At 46.4% G+C, this 14,526-nt stretch overlaps 1 protein-coding gene across 1 annotated transcript in view; it reads right to left on the minus strand.

Annotated features, from left to right (window-relative positions):
- Positions 1–627: 627 nt before the first annotated feature.
- The window catches only part of emid1 (EMI domain containing 1), a 53,121-nt gene continuing 39,222 nt past the window's right edge, over positions 628–14,526 (minus strand). The window contains 10 exon segments of the mRNA XM_060054760.1: positions 628–932; positions 2,598–2,682; positions 4,692–4,736; positions 5,148–5,192; positions 5,422–5,484; positions 5,871–5,932; positions 6,978–7,067; positions 11,081–11,197; positions 14,056–14,163; positions 14,252–14,296. Coding sequence (XP_059910743.1) covers positions 802–932; positions 2,598–2,682; positions 4,692–4,736; positions 5,148–5,192; positions 5,422–5,484; positions 5,871–5,932; positions 6,978–7,067; positions 11,081–11,197; positions 14,056–14,163; positions 14,252–14,296 — 791 coding nt within the window. The 3' untranslated portion in view covers positions 628–801.

Genomic DNA, 14,526 nt, shown 5'->3' on the forward strand with positions numbered 1-14,526 from the left:
TGCAATTTCCCCCTGAAACCAAATGTCCAGTGAGTCTCTTGAGGGCTGTGAGACTCACACCAAACACCTCGGAGCCCAGCACTGAACAAGTGATGTTTCTGTGAGAATTGTTTCTTCTTTTTAGTGCACTATTTAACATTTAGTTAACATGAGGAATCTAAGCATATGTCATTTAAATAGGAGAGGTTTGTGTAATTGTTCACTGCAACCTGTACATGCTCAATATACTTAAATAATGACATTTGTAAAATATAAAATTAAAATAAAGTTACATATTGTGATAGCTAAAACCACTTGAATCCTGCTTGATAAGATATTTCTCACTGCCTACATGTGACCTTTACTTTCCCTGCGACATCAAAGCACCATAGGCTAAGTAATGGTTTTTCCTTTTGCAAAACATGATACTGCTTGTTTCTGCTCAGCACCTTAAAGTGAGCTCTGCCAAGCGGTGGACAGGAGGGGGGTACGGGACAAGGGTCAGTAAGGGAGGGGGGTCAGTAGGGGAGGGGGGGGGTTAGTATGAGAGGGGGGGGTCGGTAAGGGACATTAAGGGAGGGGGGGTTAGGTAAGGGAGGAGAATCAGTAGGGGAGGGGGTTCAGTAAGGGTGGGGGGCCAGAAAGGGAGGGGGGGGCAGTGAGGGAGGGGGGGGGGGGGGGGAGTCAGTAAAGGAGGGGGTCGCTGTTTGCTATTTTTGGGGCCATTTTGAATATTCAGTGGAGCATTCCCTGAGGTGTCCCCCGTCTTTAATCTAAGGTACAGCCAGGGGGGTCGGTGACGTTAGAGATCCCGGGGGGCAGCTACTTCCCTCTGACCTCGGAGTCCGGGAACAGCGGAGCCTCAGTCAGGCCGAACCGCGGCGCTCGTTTGTTCCTGTAGAAGGAGGAGGAGCCCGCTCCAAAGGGGCCGTCCCCCGACCCGGGCTCCGGCTCTGTTGGAGAGAGGAACAGGTTGGAGCCGGGCTGCCCTGTCGGCCTGGGGACCGCACGTGTAGACCGGACCTCTGGACCTGTGGACCTGTGGACCTGACCTGTGGACCTGTGGACCTGACCTGTGGACCTGACCTCTGGACCTGTGGACCTGACCTGTGGACCTGTGGACCTGACCTGTGGACCTGACCTCTGGACCTGTGGACCTGACCTGTGGACCTGACCTCTGGACCTATGGACCTGACCTGTGGACCTGACCTGTGGACCTGACCTCTGGACCTGTGGACCTGACCTCTGGACCTGTGGACCTGACCTGTGGACCTGACCTGTGGACCTGACCTGTGGACCTGACCTGACCTGTGGACCAGTATTGTCATCCCATTCAAGTAAGATTGTAAGCTGATTAAATTCGGAATGTAGTCAGAATCAAGACAGATTTTAGTCTGATTTAACTCTAATTGCAATAATACAAAATTCTTTCAAATTCTTTCAAATTCAATCAGAGTCAACTCTGACATCAGCCCGACTTGTTCGATCTTTCTGTTGAATATTATTTGATTTTCAATCTGCCAAGAGGTGAAGGTCACCATGGAGTGGTATTGCAGGGTTGAAGCTAAGGTAAACCATATTGTAGGGTCAGGGTTTAAGCTAAGGTAAACCATATTGTAAGGTCAGGGTTTAAGCTAAGGTAAACCATATTGTAGGGTCAGGGTTTAAACTAAGGTAAACCATATTGTAGGGTCAGGGTTTAAACTAAGGTAAACCATATTGTAGGGTCAGGGTCTGGGTTGAAGCTAAGGTAAACCCTACTATAGGGTCAGGGTTTGTGTTGCTGTGGGCTGCAGTTAATCACAACCTTTAGTGGTCAGTCAAACGTCCTGAGGTAGGATGGATACACAACCGTGTCCTTTCTTTTGGTTTAGCGTTTTTCATAAAAAAAGAAAAATGCTTAATGCTTCTTAACCTTTATAGACAACCATAACTGTATACTCCAGACAAGCTGCTATTGCCCAAGATTCCCTATCTTTTACAAAGATGAATTTCATGAGGATTCAACTTGTATAGTAATTTGTGTTGTCAAGAAACTCATCAACGCAATGTTCTGTGTGCTTGTTTCACTCAAATACTTCACTTTACCTGAAGATGAAATGCTCAACAACACTGAGCATGTCGTTGGAGAATCAACAGCATCAGAGTCATACACTTAAAAACAAGCCTCCTAATCAGATCACTTAGAAACAGGCATCATAATCAGATCACTTATAACAGGCATCCTAATCAGATCACTTATAAACAAGCATCCTAATCAGCCAAATAATAATAATAATAATCAGCCACCTTGAGTTGTGCTCCCTGGGCAGCAGGTGGAGGGCGGGGGGGGGGGGGGGGGGGAGAGTTTTTACCTGGCCAGATGATCTCCTCCAGGAGGGTCACCCTGCGGGCGAGCAGCTCAAGGTCTGCCTGCAAGTCATGGAACCTCTGCAAGCTAAGGTCCTATCAGAGCAGGGGGAGTGTGTGAGGGGGACTAGGATGTGATATGGAGGGTAGACCAGGCCAGGTCCCTGGGTTTGCCGGCGACTGTGTTCCTTGTTACACCGTGTCCCATGAGCCTTTGCATGTGACCCTGACGACCCCCTGCCTAAAGCTGACTCAGGCCCCTTACTCACCATGAATACCAATCATAGTCTCCAGGATTAAAACCCTCTCGGCTAAGATCTTCAGCGCCTCTCTGATCTGATGTATGCCGTCCCCCTGTGAAGATAGATACAGCCGCGTCAAGGCCAGCAGCACGAGCATACAGGGCGGGCCAGGGTGCGAGTCATCCCCTGTGTCTCCACAGGTCATCACAGCCGTTAGAGGGTTATTAGAACTACGATACAACAGTCCGTCCATTCAGCACTCTGCTATCATCTCAGCTCTTCTAAAGGTCTAGTGTTGTCTGGCCATGCAATGCAGTCCCTGCCATGCTGGGCTGTTCAACACCATCATGCACACGCCCTGCCAGCCCACCTCAATGCACAACAACAATGACCAGAAACAGTATTTAACTGATACTGCTTCAGAGGATGGAAGACAGGCGTGTTTCCCAGCATTGCATCTGTACTTCTGCACAGTGTTGTTAGTTATTTTTGCTTAGAGGGGTCCTCTGGCACCGGCTCCTCTAAGCAGACGGGTTCAAAAGAGCAGTAAAGGAGGTCGTTATATCGGAGGGCATGCAGTAGAAAAGGAAACTCCAGCCAAGAAATAGAGTCTTGATTAGATGAGGACATTTCTTAACACACTACAAAATATGGCAAGGTCAAAGTTACTCATGGGATTTTCATACCATGCTAATGTTAAAGCAAATCAATTGCACTTGTTAAAATATAATGCATTTCCCATTTTAAAACTACATTGTAAAATACATTTTTGTACGAAAATAAATGATCAAATGAATGCAATCATTTGACATTTTAATAAATCTTGCCTAATTTTGGGTTGGTGAAGGGGGGTTGTAATGTTGTGTTAGTTGAACAATGCCATCGTTTCTTTTCATGCATCCAAAGGGGGATTTGTTGCTGTGGTTTCCATGGCAGAAGTAGAGCTGTATCCACTCCACAGACATCAGAATTGTCCCCTCTACCCGATACTGATGGAGCATTGGCATATACACCTCACACAGTGTGCTGCTGTCCACTACACCGTGTGCACAGATACAGCGGAGACCTTAATGGAATAGGTACACAATTATTCTGAATATACTTTCTATTGCACACATATTAGCTTTAATAATAGCTAATATGGATTTAACTCGGATGACTCGGATTTAAACCAGAGACAGCATTAACCCTGCGGTTTGCGTTTATAGTTTGGTTAATAAGTTCTCTCTACCTACCGAGGTGTTCAGTCTCTTGAGTCTGTTCCCCCCCAGAGACCCAGAGACCCTAACCCTGCCACACCGCAGGTCTACAGCCAGTCTGTGTGTCGATGTATATGCCAACGTAATGCCGTAATGCTGAACGGTGACCGTGAAAGGTAGCCATGGGGGATGAGCGGGGTGTGGACAGCTTTAGGGTCAGTGGACAGCGTTGTGATAAGGAACAGCAGTCCAGAGCACTCCCAAGAACCCCATGTAGCATAACAATATCACACACACACAACCACACATGTAGCATCACAACATCACACACACACACACACACACAACCACACATGTAGCATCACAACATCAAACACACAACCACACATGTAGCATCACAACATCACACACACACACACAACCACACATGTAGCATCACAAAATATCACAACACACATTGATTTCAAACTTCTATCACATGGCTTAAACGAAAACATATGCAAAAAGAGCAAGTTCTTCACATGAGCTTGAAATACAAGTACAAGAGGAAAATGGTCCAACACTTTGTGGTCAGTAAAGTCATGTAAACATGGGAACTGAAAAAGACAGAGGACCATGAAGAAAGGGAGCTCATGTTAATGTGAACTGGCCTAAATTGATCCAGAGTGGTTCTAAAGAGTATGTGAGGGGAATATAATAGAAAGTCTTACATTGTGATTGTTCTTTTGAAATGAAGGAGAGGTAAAAGCAAAAGTTAGACGGATACAATAAATGCTTAAAAAGGGAAACATGGATGGCACATCGTTGGGGTTTAAGCTGTTTGCATTTTGTATTGCCTGAGCAGGATCTGTCCTAACATTGGGCTGTGATCCAGAATGGGTACTGGGGTCAGAGCCAGCGATCAAGCCCACCATCATCTTACCGGCAAGCCTTTAGCTCCTGGCTCTCCTTTGGGGCCTACTGCTCCCTGCAGAGAGGGTTCAGAATCACAGGAGGGAAATGTACCCTGTTATCTTTCCACACGTTCGTCAAACAAACAGACTTCTTTGCATATTCAGTTCAACTTAATTTATACATAAAAGTGGGCGGGGACAACATTTCAAAGAATAAAAAGGCTGCAAGGCTTTCCTTACATGTCAATTAACTCTTCAAGGATCAAATCGAATCCCACACATGTCCGACCGCAGTATCCTGCAATATGTCCCATAAAGGAAGCCAGAAACTCTCTGAATGTCGTTCCCTTAAACAGCCCGATAAGAAAGCAGCGTGTGTTGTGCTGGTGATGTTTGAGGGGTTTCTGGGAAGTGTAGTTTGCAGGGCCCTAAGCAGTCTGTGTTGGTTCATTCATGCTCGGTCTTCAAAGAGCAGCAGATCTTACCGAGTCGCCCCTGATGCCTCTCTCTCCCGGATAACCCAGAGGTCCCTGGAAACACCACACACAGGGTAGAGATGAGGACGTATGGAACCACACACAGGGTAGAGATGAGAACGTATGGAACCACAGACAAGATAGAGATGGGGACGGTATGGATAATGGATCATTCACTATTTAATACAGGTCATACTATATTCAGCATCAACTTTACTTTCCTGTATTGTCATTGTTTAGTGTACAGTGGATTCTGGCTTCATGTCTTTTTATTTGAACTCACTCTCTCCCCGCGGTCTCCTTTGGGACCCACCGGCCCCGTCACGCCAATGGCCCCTGGCCTCCCCTGCAGGTTCATCACATCCACAACAAGGCTTCATGTTGGAGGGTTAGGGTTTGGGTCATGACATATCATGAGGCTTCATGTTGGAGGGCTGACATAGCATTAGGCTTCATGTTGGAGGGCTGACCTATCATGAGGCTTTGTGTTTGAGGGCTGACCTATCACAAGGCTTTATGTAGGAGGGCTATCCTATCATAAGGCTTCATGTTGGAGGGCTATCCTATCATGAGGCTTCACGGTTTATTATTATGTCTTCATCTATAGACATCCACTTCTCACGATGTACATAAACAGGAAGTTCTACCCTTCATCAGTCATGGAGTTAAACAGCAAACTACCAGAGAAGCACTTTAGAGTAATGTCTAGTGGCATTGAGGATGAGCGCTTACGTTCTGACCAGACTGACCAGCCGGTCCTACTGGTCCTACAGATCCCACTGGTCCCACTGGGCCTGTGGGTGACACACAGCAATGCATGAGAATGTAATGGTACATTGTTTATATTTTTTTACAAATGCTTTATAACATGGTCATACATCAATTAAGGAAATTATTGGAAAATAATAATAAATTGTGATCATTAATGAGTTGAAGCCCCCTGTGTAGCTGACCTACAAAAACTAGGGTTTATGGTTAGGGTTAGGGTTCTAAAATGACCAAAAGTACATTACATATATCATTAACCCTAACCCTAACCCTGATCCATGTATCATTAACCTTAACCCCAATACATATATCATTAACCCTAAACCTATCCCTAATACATATACAGGGCCGCTGTTAAGCTTTTGGAGGCCCTAAGCATAATTGGTCATAAATTGGTCAGGGAGACCCCCCCCCTCCAAACACACACACACACACACACACACACACACACACACACACACACACACACACACACACACACACACACACACACACACACACACACACACAGACACACACACACACACACACACACACACAAACAAAACATGTCATCCTAGAGTATCAAAATAACAGCCTCAACAGCAGCACTACATCATTAACATATAAAGTAATATATAAATAATATAGAAGTAATAAATAAAACTAAATAAAAATTAGCAGCAGCATTACAATATAATAACAAATGCAGGCTCCAAAGATGAACGAAGAGAATTATGAACATGATAAGTTATAAAAGGAAGACATCAAAACAAACAAACGCACACACATTTTTTATCTCAAAGTGCAGTATTGTCGTAATCAAAATATTTCCCCCACACTATGCAGAACTGTAAATGTTGCGTACTCTGCGTATGGGGAGCGGCGGCTCTGTACGTATATCATTAACCCTAACCCATTAACACCCATTAACCTAACCCTGATACATACTGTGTATCATTAACCCTACAACTAACCCTTTAACCCTAACCCTATTGGGGCAGATACGGTTCGCTCTAGGAAGGTCCTGCAGCAGGTGGGCTGGGAGGTCTGGTCCGACCAGGACCTGCGCTGGGGACTTGGGCTACTCACCAACAGGTCCAGGAGGCCCTTGAGGCCCTGGGATCGGGGTCCCCTGTGGCTCCTGGAACGTGTTCGTGAAGTACGGATCCTTTCCATGACCTGCAGGAACAATACGAGGACATTTCGCTTCACAAAAGTTGCTTGCAATGCTGATGATGGGCCTCCAGGAGGCGACGTTTCCTAACAAGTCTCCCAAGTGTGGGAGCCTCAGTGGCCTGGGAAGTTATGCTAAATGCTCTTGAAAACACTAAATCAGAATTAAATAAAGAAAATAGGAATTACAATGGTTTTAAGTCAAGCAATACAGGTTCTGGTTCTGTAATTCTAAGCCTATGTTCAAGTCTATATAGCTTTAGCTGTAACTACAGAATTGTTGCAAAGTGCAACAAAAAACCTTCTTTGCAAGTACAGAAGACTTGAAGTAGGTCAGAACATATTAACCATGTGTAGCCAATGTAACCTCATCTCACTATTTGAGTGCAGGTTTGGGTAAAGAAATGCAAACAGGCCTGGCCATATTCACCTGTCTCCGCAATACGGAGGTCAAATCTCTGGAATAAGTTTTACGACTCTATACTTTAGAGTCATAAAGCTAAGTAGTGCAAGAATGAGGAGCAGAGTGTCTGTATACTATACAGTGTGTATATATAGTATATATATTATAGAGTGTCTGTACACTATACAAATACTGCTTCTTATACAAGTAGTATACAGATAATCTGCTCCTCATACCAGTAGTATACAGACACTCTGCTCCTCATTCTTGCATTACTTACATACACATTGTCCCTTTTAATTGTTTAATTTCTCCCTTGGTAGTGTGTGATTGCTAGCCAGTGTATTATCGTGTGAAGCTAGTCAGTGTGGTAGCGTGTGAAGCAAGATAGTGTGTTGGTGTGCGAAGCTAGCCAGTGTGTTAGTGTTCCTCCAGAGGAAACAGCCTCATGCACTGTGGCTTTCATGTGTACTAAACGTTTTTTTGGGATGAAGGCGGCATCCTGACTCACGGCTAGCAGCCGTGGATGACTTTGCTCTCTCTCTCTCTCTCTCTCTCTCTCTCTCTCTCTCTCTCTCTCTCTCTCTCTCTCTCTCTCTCTCTCTCTCTCTCTCTCTCTCTCTCTCTCTCTCTCTCTCTCTCTCTCTCTCTCTCTCTCTCTCTCTCTCGTTCTATTTTTTTTAATGTTGATGTAATGGTGTTCATGTTGAAACTTTAATTAGACTTGCTATTACGCAGTAAAACATGTGTCCAAACAGAAAACATGCGTTGTTGGAGAATGTCTCAATGACATCAAGCAGGTCAGGAAGTAGCGATGGTCACAGTGTTTGTTCTTTGGTTTCACAGTGCTGGTCCCATTCAGATCAACACTTTACTAAACACATCTATTACAACTCTTACCAGGGCGGCAACTACTACCGCTACAACTATCACTACCAATACCACTACTACTAGTACTATTGCTACCACTACTACTACTACCACTACCACTACTACTACTAATAATACTATCACTACCACTTCTACTATTAGTACTACTACGACTAGTAGTGGTTCTATTAGTACTACTACTAGTAGTAGTACTAGTAGGTAGAAGTGGTCTACTACTGCTAGTAGTAATACTACTACTACCACTACATCTACTAATACTACCACTAGAACTACTACTACTACTACCACTGCCACTAGTACTACTAGTAATACTACCACTACTGCTAATGCTACTAGTACTACCACTACCACAACTACTACTACTACATCAACTACCATTACCAACACTACCACTACTACTACCAGTACTACTAGTATTACTTACTACTAGTACTTCTAGCATTCCCCTTTAAGGCTCTCCATGCCACAGTATGAACACTGACCAATCAAAATCGTTGTCCCGCCCATTTCAATCATGTCCACTGGTGGCACTAGAGCCTCACAAAAAAAGGCTTTAAAGGCACCCAGTGCAACTTTATGTAAACATTCAATGAAAAATAAACATTCAATTTCTAGTCTTTTTTACACGTAGTAAGTTTCAATAACTCCATACCATTACATATCGACATTCAAGGAGCCAAGATGAGACGTCGTTGTGTGGTGAGAACTGATAGAAAATCGTAAACAACAACAATCGCCGGTGGGGAGAAGCCATTTTTCCATTGACTGGAAGCCTGCTTTATTTATTGTAGGTTACAAAAAATAAAGAAAATGGCGGCATTGTTGTTGTTATCGATTTTGCATCAGTTCTCACCACACAACGACGTCTCATCTTTGCTGCTTAAATGTCGGTATGTAATGGTATGGAGTTATTGAAACTTACTACGTGTAAAAAAGACTAGAAATTGAATGTTTATTTTTAAGCCTCGAAAGTTGCACTGGGTGCCTTTAACTAGTTAACTAGTTTACATTTTGGACCTCACTAGTTGACTATTTAAGTCAGAATGTCTCTCACTAGTGTAACTAGAGGATATTTTGGGACAGAGAGGTAAATGCTACTTTTTAAGATAGTTTTGAAATTAACATGCATTTATATTTTATAGTGAGAAATTACTTTGCTCACTAATTGTATATGATCTTAAGTTTGTTAGTTTTTAGGCCCTCTTTCAAATGAAAGACTCCACAGGTCTCTATCTTATTCCCAAGGCATTCTAGGCTTTATGGTTTATTCATGCTTTACCCTAGTGAGGGGCGTGGCTAGGGCCCCTTTTGACTTTTGGCACTAACCTTTAGAACCTAGTCCCCATCCCACATGGGTTTACACCTCTAAAAGCACAAGCTTTTATCTCCATCCCTCTGGAAATGGGGAACTTGAAACCTTCTAGGCCCCTATGGATTATTCTTGTAAGGGCCGTGTCTGGAGCCCCTTTCGACACTTGGACCCCAAACTGACGACCGGGTCCCCACCCCACATGTGTTTACACACCTCAAAAACCCAAGTCTCTCTCTTCATCCCTCCGGAAATGGGGAACTTGAAAACTCCTGCCATTTGACTCCTATTGACTCTCATGTTCCAGGTCTCGACCCTTTCGTGACCTTTCGGGATGATGAGAGGTGTCAAACGTAGACACGCATCCCCTTTGGTCCCAGGAACAACGAGGCTGCAGCCTCCAAATTGATGATCCTATATGTCCTTGAAGTCATCTATCATCTAAAAGAGTCCCCGGGTCTCCAGGTCACTTTACCTATTACCTCTATTGGTGTTCTTCTGATTACCTCCCAACCCATTTTCATGACTTATGAATAAGATTGAGAGACATGGGGTATCTTTTATATGAATCAGGGCATTCAATTCTACTTAAATTATGAATTACTTTTTTTATTATCTAGCCCAACAGGAAGTGACCGAATAATCTGCCTACGCTGCCACCAAGTGAACAAACAAATGCGGCACACACAGTGGACAACCCTTGCGCTTTCTCGTGCTAGCCATTCAGCTCTCCTTGGTGGGGTTCCAGCCCAACGTGAAGCTGATTGGCCAGCTGCTCTATGCCACTATGCTCCGCACCAACAATCTCAGCCAATCAGTGGCCCCCATTCAAAATGCTTGGGTTTAATTTTATCCTGTTTGGTCTTGTAAATTACACCTAGATCGGGCTGGGCGTGTCTGCGGCCAACATTAAGCTATTGTATTGGTCAGTTATTTAGGACACACACACAAAAAAAAAAAAAAGACTTCCGGGTGTCCATAGCAACAATAGAAAACGCTTGGAGACCTGAATTAATGTTCGTCATATCTAACAAACTAAAGATCATATACATTCACTGAGCAAAGATTAGGAAAATAAAATGTACATTTCTCTCCATCAATGTCATCGAAACCCATAGTAAATTTTGAAAATATCCTAAAAAATAGCATTTTTCACTCCGAATAAAAGCCATGTCGGCCATTTCCTTTTGTCTCCAATGATCAGCGCTCTGATCACTGGAGATTCATAGGATTATGCACCGATAATTGTTCAGAACTTTTCATAAGATATCATGCGAACATTGTATGAGACCAGGATGAAGTAATAGCTGAATGAATCAAGAGTTAATAAAACATAAAGTTTTAGTCATGGAAAGCTGAGGATGAGTTCCATAGGAGTTCCGGAGGGCAGACCCATCTTTAGTGGACAACACTCACGGAGGTCCGGCTCGGGGATGCGAGCGCTGGCGGGGGCTGGGGTCCCGGGGAGTCCTGGGGTCCCGGGCGGTCCCGGCAGACCCCCCATTCCTGGGTTTCCTGGGGGCCCGCGCGGCCCTGAGAGTACAGAAGGTCAGAGGTCAGGTGGACAGGAACCAAAGAAGTCGTACTGGAGGATTCGTATTGGGTATTTAAAAATATTTCTTATTAAAAAATGATAAACATTGGATCATGTAGGTATGGATGTTGTTTCAGCGTTATTATAAAGGCTCTGTGAGCTGTAAGAACACTTGACTGTAGTAATAGGGGAGGGTCTCAGGGACTTAAGGGGAGGGTCTCAGGGACTTAAGGGGAGGGTCTCAGGGACTTCAGGAAAGGGTCTCAGGGACTTAAGGGGAGGGTCTCAGGGACTTAAGGGGAGGGTCTCAGGGACCTAAGGGAAGGGTCTCAGGGACTTAAGGCTGGCCACTCAGCAGCGGAAGCAGATGGAACTAAATAAAGTAATTATCTTGTATTTTGGCTTCTAGGGCAGAAAGTACAGATGAAAACTGCCTACTTACTTTCTAGACACCATTGCATCAGCACCAGGTGTGTGCGTGTGTTTTTCTGAATGTGAAGAATCAGAACAAGACATGCACACACGCACACACACACACACACACACACACACACACACACACACACACACACACACACACACAAAGACACACACACATACACACACACACACACACACACACACACACACACACACACACACACACACACACACACACACACACACACACACACACACACACACACACACACACACACACACACACAGACAGCTTGGTGTGACCTCGTAGTTTGGACTCTCTCGAGGACACACAACTGTGCCTTCCTTTTCCTTCTTCTCCTCATTTCCATTCTTCCCCAGGAGGGCCAGGGCTAGTGACTAGCGTACTGACCAGCTCCACGCTACAAGCACTTGGTTCTCTTTTCATTAACGGTGTGGTGGTGCGGGCGGCGCCCATGTTGGTAATGTTACTACAGACCGGGTTGATACTTCTGGGGGGAGAGCAGCAAACCCCGGTCTCTGGGCGGACCTGTCCAAGTGAGGGGGGCGGCGTGGGGCCCCGGACACAGACCCCTGGCCCGTGTGTGTGGGGGGTGGCGTAGGGCCCCGGACACAGACCACTGGTCCCAGTGAGGGGGGCGGTGTGGGGCCCCGGACACAGACCGCTGGTCCCAGTGAGGGGGGCGGCGTGGGGCCCCGGACACAGACCCTGGTCCCAGTGAGGGGGGCGGCGTGGGGCCCCGGACACAGACCGCTGGTCCCAGTGAGGGGGGCGGCGTGGGGCCCCGGACACAGACCGCTGGTCCCAGTGAGGGGGGCGGCGTGGGGCCCCGGACACAGACCACTGGTCCCAGTGAGGGGGGCGGCGTGGGGCCCGGGACACAGACCCCTGGCCCCAGTGTGGGGGGCGGCGTGGGGCCCGGGACACAGACCCCTGGCCCCAGTGAGGGGGGCGGCGTGGGGCCCCGGACACAGACCCCTGGCCCCAGTGTGTGGGGGGCGGCGTGGGGCCCCGGACACAGACCCCTGGCCCCAGTGTGTGGGGGGCGGCGTGGGGCCTCGGACACAGACCCCGGGCCTTAATAACTAATCCATAAGATGTACGTTAGAGATATTAATAACTAATGTATAAGCTGTACGTTCGAGATATTAATACTAAAACTAAAACAAATGCACCCCTTCAATCACACTTCAGACCTGTGACTCATTACAACTCGTTTGACTCCAGTGTTGTTGTTTTGCTTGACCTCTTCCTCTAACCTCCCATTCAGAAATCTGCTTGGCTCGGCATGTTCTGCGTGACATGAGCCCAATGCTATTCCATGTTTACCTTTCTGCCTTAAAGAGGAGGTATTCAGCAGCCTGGGAGAGGCGGAGGCGGGGGGCTCCTCCTAAGTAATGGATACAGGGCAAACAAAAACACTGCCGGCATATGGAAATCATAAGGACCCAGACTTGTATATATGGTTCCTTTTTGATTGAAGTCACATGGCGCTTCTCGTCAGTTTGGAGTTCAGCCGCTGCTCTAAGTCCCGTCTGGGGCGAGCGGCAGGATCGAGGGTCATGTGACCACGTGAATGGTGGTGGTTTTGGGGGAGGCGAGGTTAGCAGCCTGCCAATGAACCCCATGTCGGGATGTGTGTGTGTGTGTGTGTGTGTGTCCTTTGGGTCCTTCTTGAACAGGCTCAACATTAGTTCAAACAACATATGAAGAGTAGCTTTTGCTCTGGAATTAATCTATGCATTTTGCTCTTGGATTGATTAAGTGATGACAGCCGAGTTAGACCTATGGGGAGTTTTAGTCAGAGAGGCCAAACATCTTCTATCAAATGCTAAAGATCTGCACAGCCAGTGAGCGAATAGGAAAGCGCATTCCCTCCTTAGTCATCTGTTGCCTCACTTACGTCAGATCTGTCGTGTGTCCGTCCTAATCGAAGCAGCCGAGGCTGGATTGGTGGTGTTTGCTTAGTTGATGGACCATCTCTATGCTATCTCCTTTGTGTTTGTTACCTACATCATGTTCCTAAACAATTGCTCTTCAAACGTTGAAGACCGTGGCTTAAAGTTAGCTTAATGTTAGCTGGCAAGCATATAAAAACCTCTGCACACGTCTTTCTCACAAAACAAAACAATCGCGCACACACACCCATACACCCAGAGACCCAGACACCCACACAGCCACACAAACACACACACACCGACACGACACACACACACACACACACACACACACACACACACACACACACACACACACACACACACACACACACACACACACACACACACACACACACACACACACACACACACACACACACACACACACACACACACACACACACACACACACACACAAAGACAGTTTCGTTCCACGTCATGAATGACTCCATTAGCGGTTCTGGTGTTCCCTTACCCACTGGTCCCGAGGATCCTCTGCCTCCAGGGGTCCCTGAAGGGCCCCGGACCCCGGCATCCCCCTTGGGGCCGCTGGGTCCCGGCGGGCCGCGCAGCCCGGATCTCCCTGGGGAGAGAGCAGACTCAGCCTCTGCAACCTCAGTGTGTTGCCAGCCTCTAAAGAGGCCGTAGGAGGCCGACCAACGGTAACTCACCATCACGGCCCGGAGCGCCGTCCCTCCCGCTGTCCCCCTGGGGGCCTGAGACACAAGACCATCAACAGATCATCAACAGACCATCAACAGACTATCAACATACCATCAACAGGCTATCAACAAACCATCAACAGACCATCAACAAACCATAAACAGACCATCAACAAACCATCAACAGACCATCAACAAACCATCAACAGACCATCAACAAACCATCAACAGACCATCAACAAACCATCAACAGACCATCAACATACCATCAACAGACTATCAAC

This window comes from Gadus macrocephalus, chromosome 6, assembly GCF_031168955.1.
Source record: "Gadus macrocephalus chromosome 6, ASM3116895v1".
Taxonomy (NCBI): domain Eukaryota; kingdom Metazoa; phylum Chordata; class Actinopteri; order Gadiformes; family Gadidae; genus Gadus; species Gadus macrocephalus.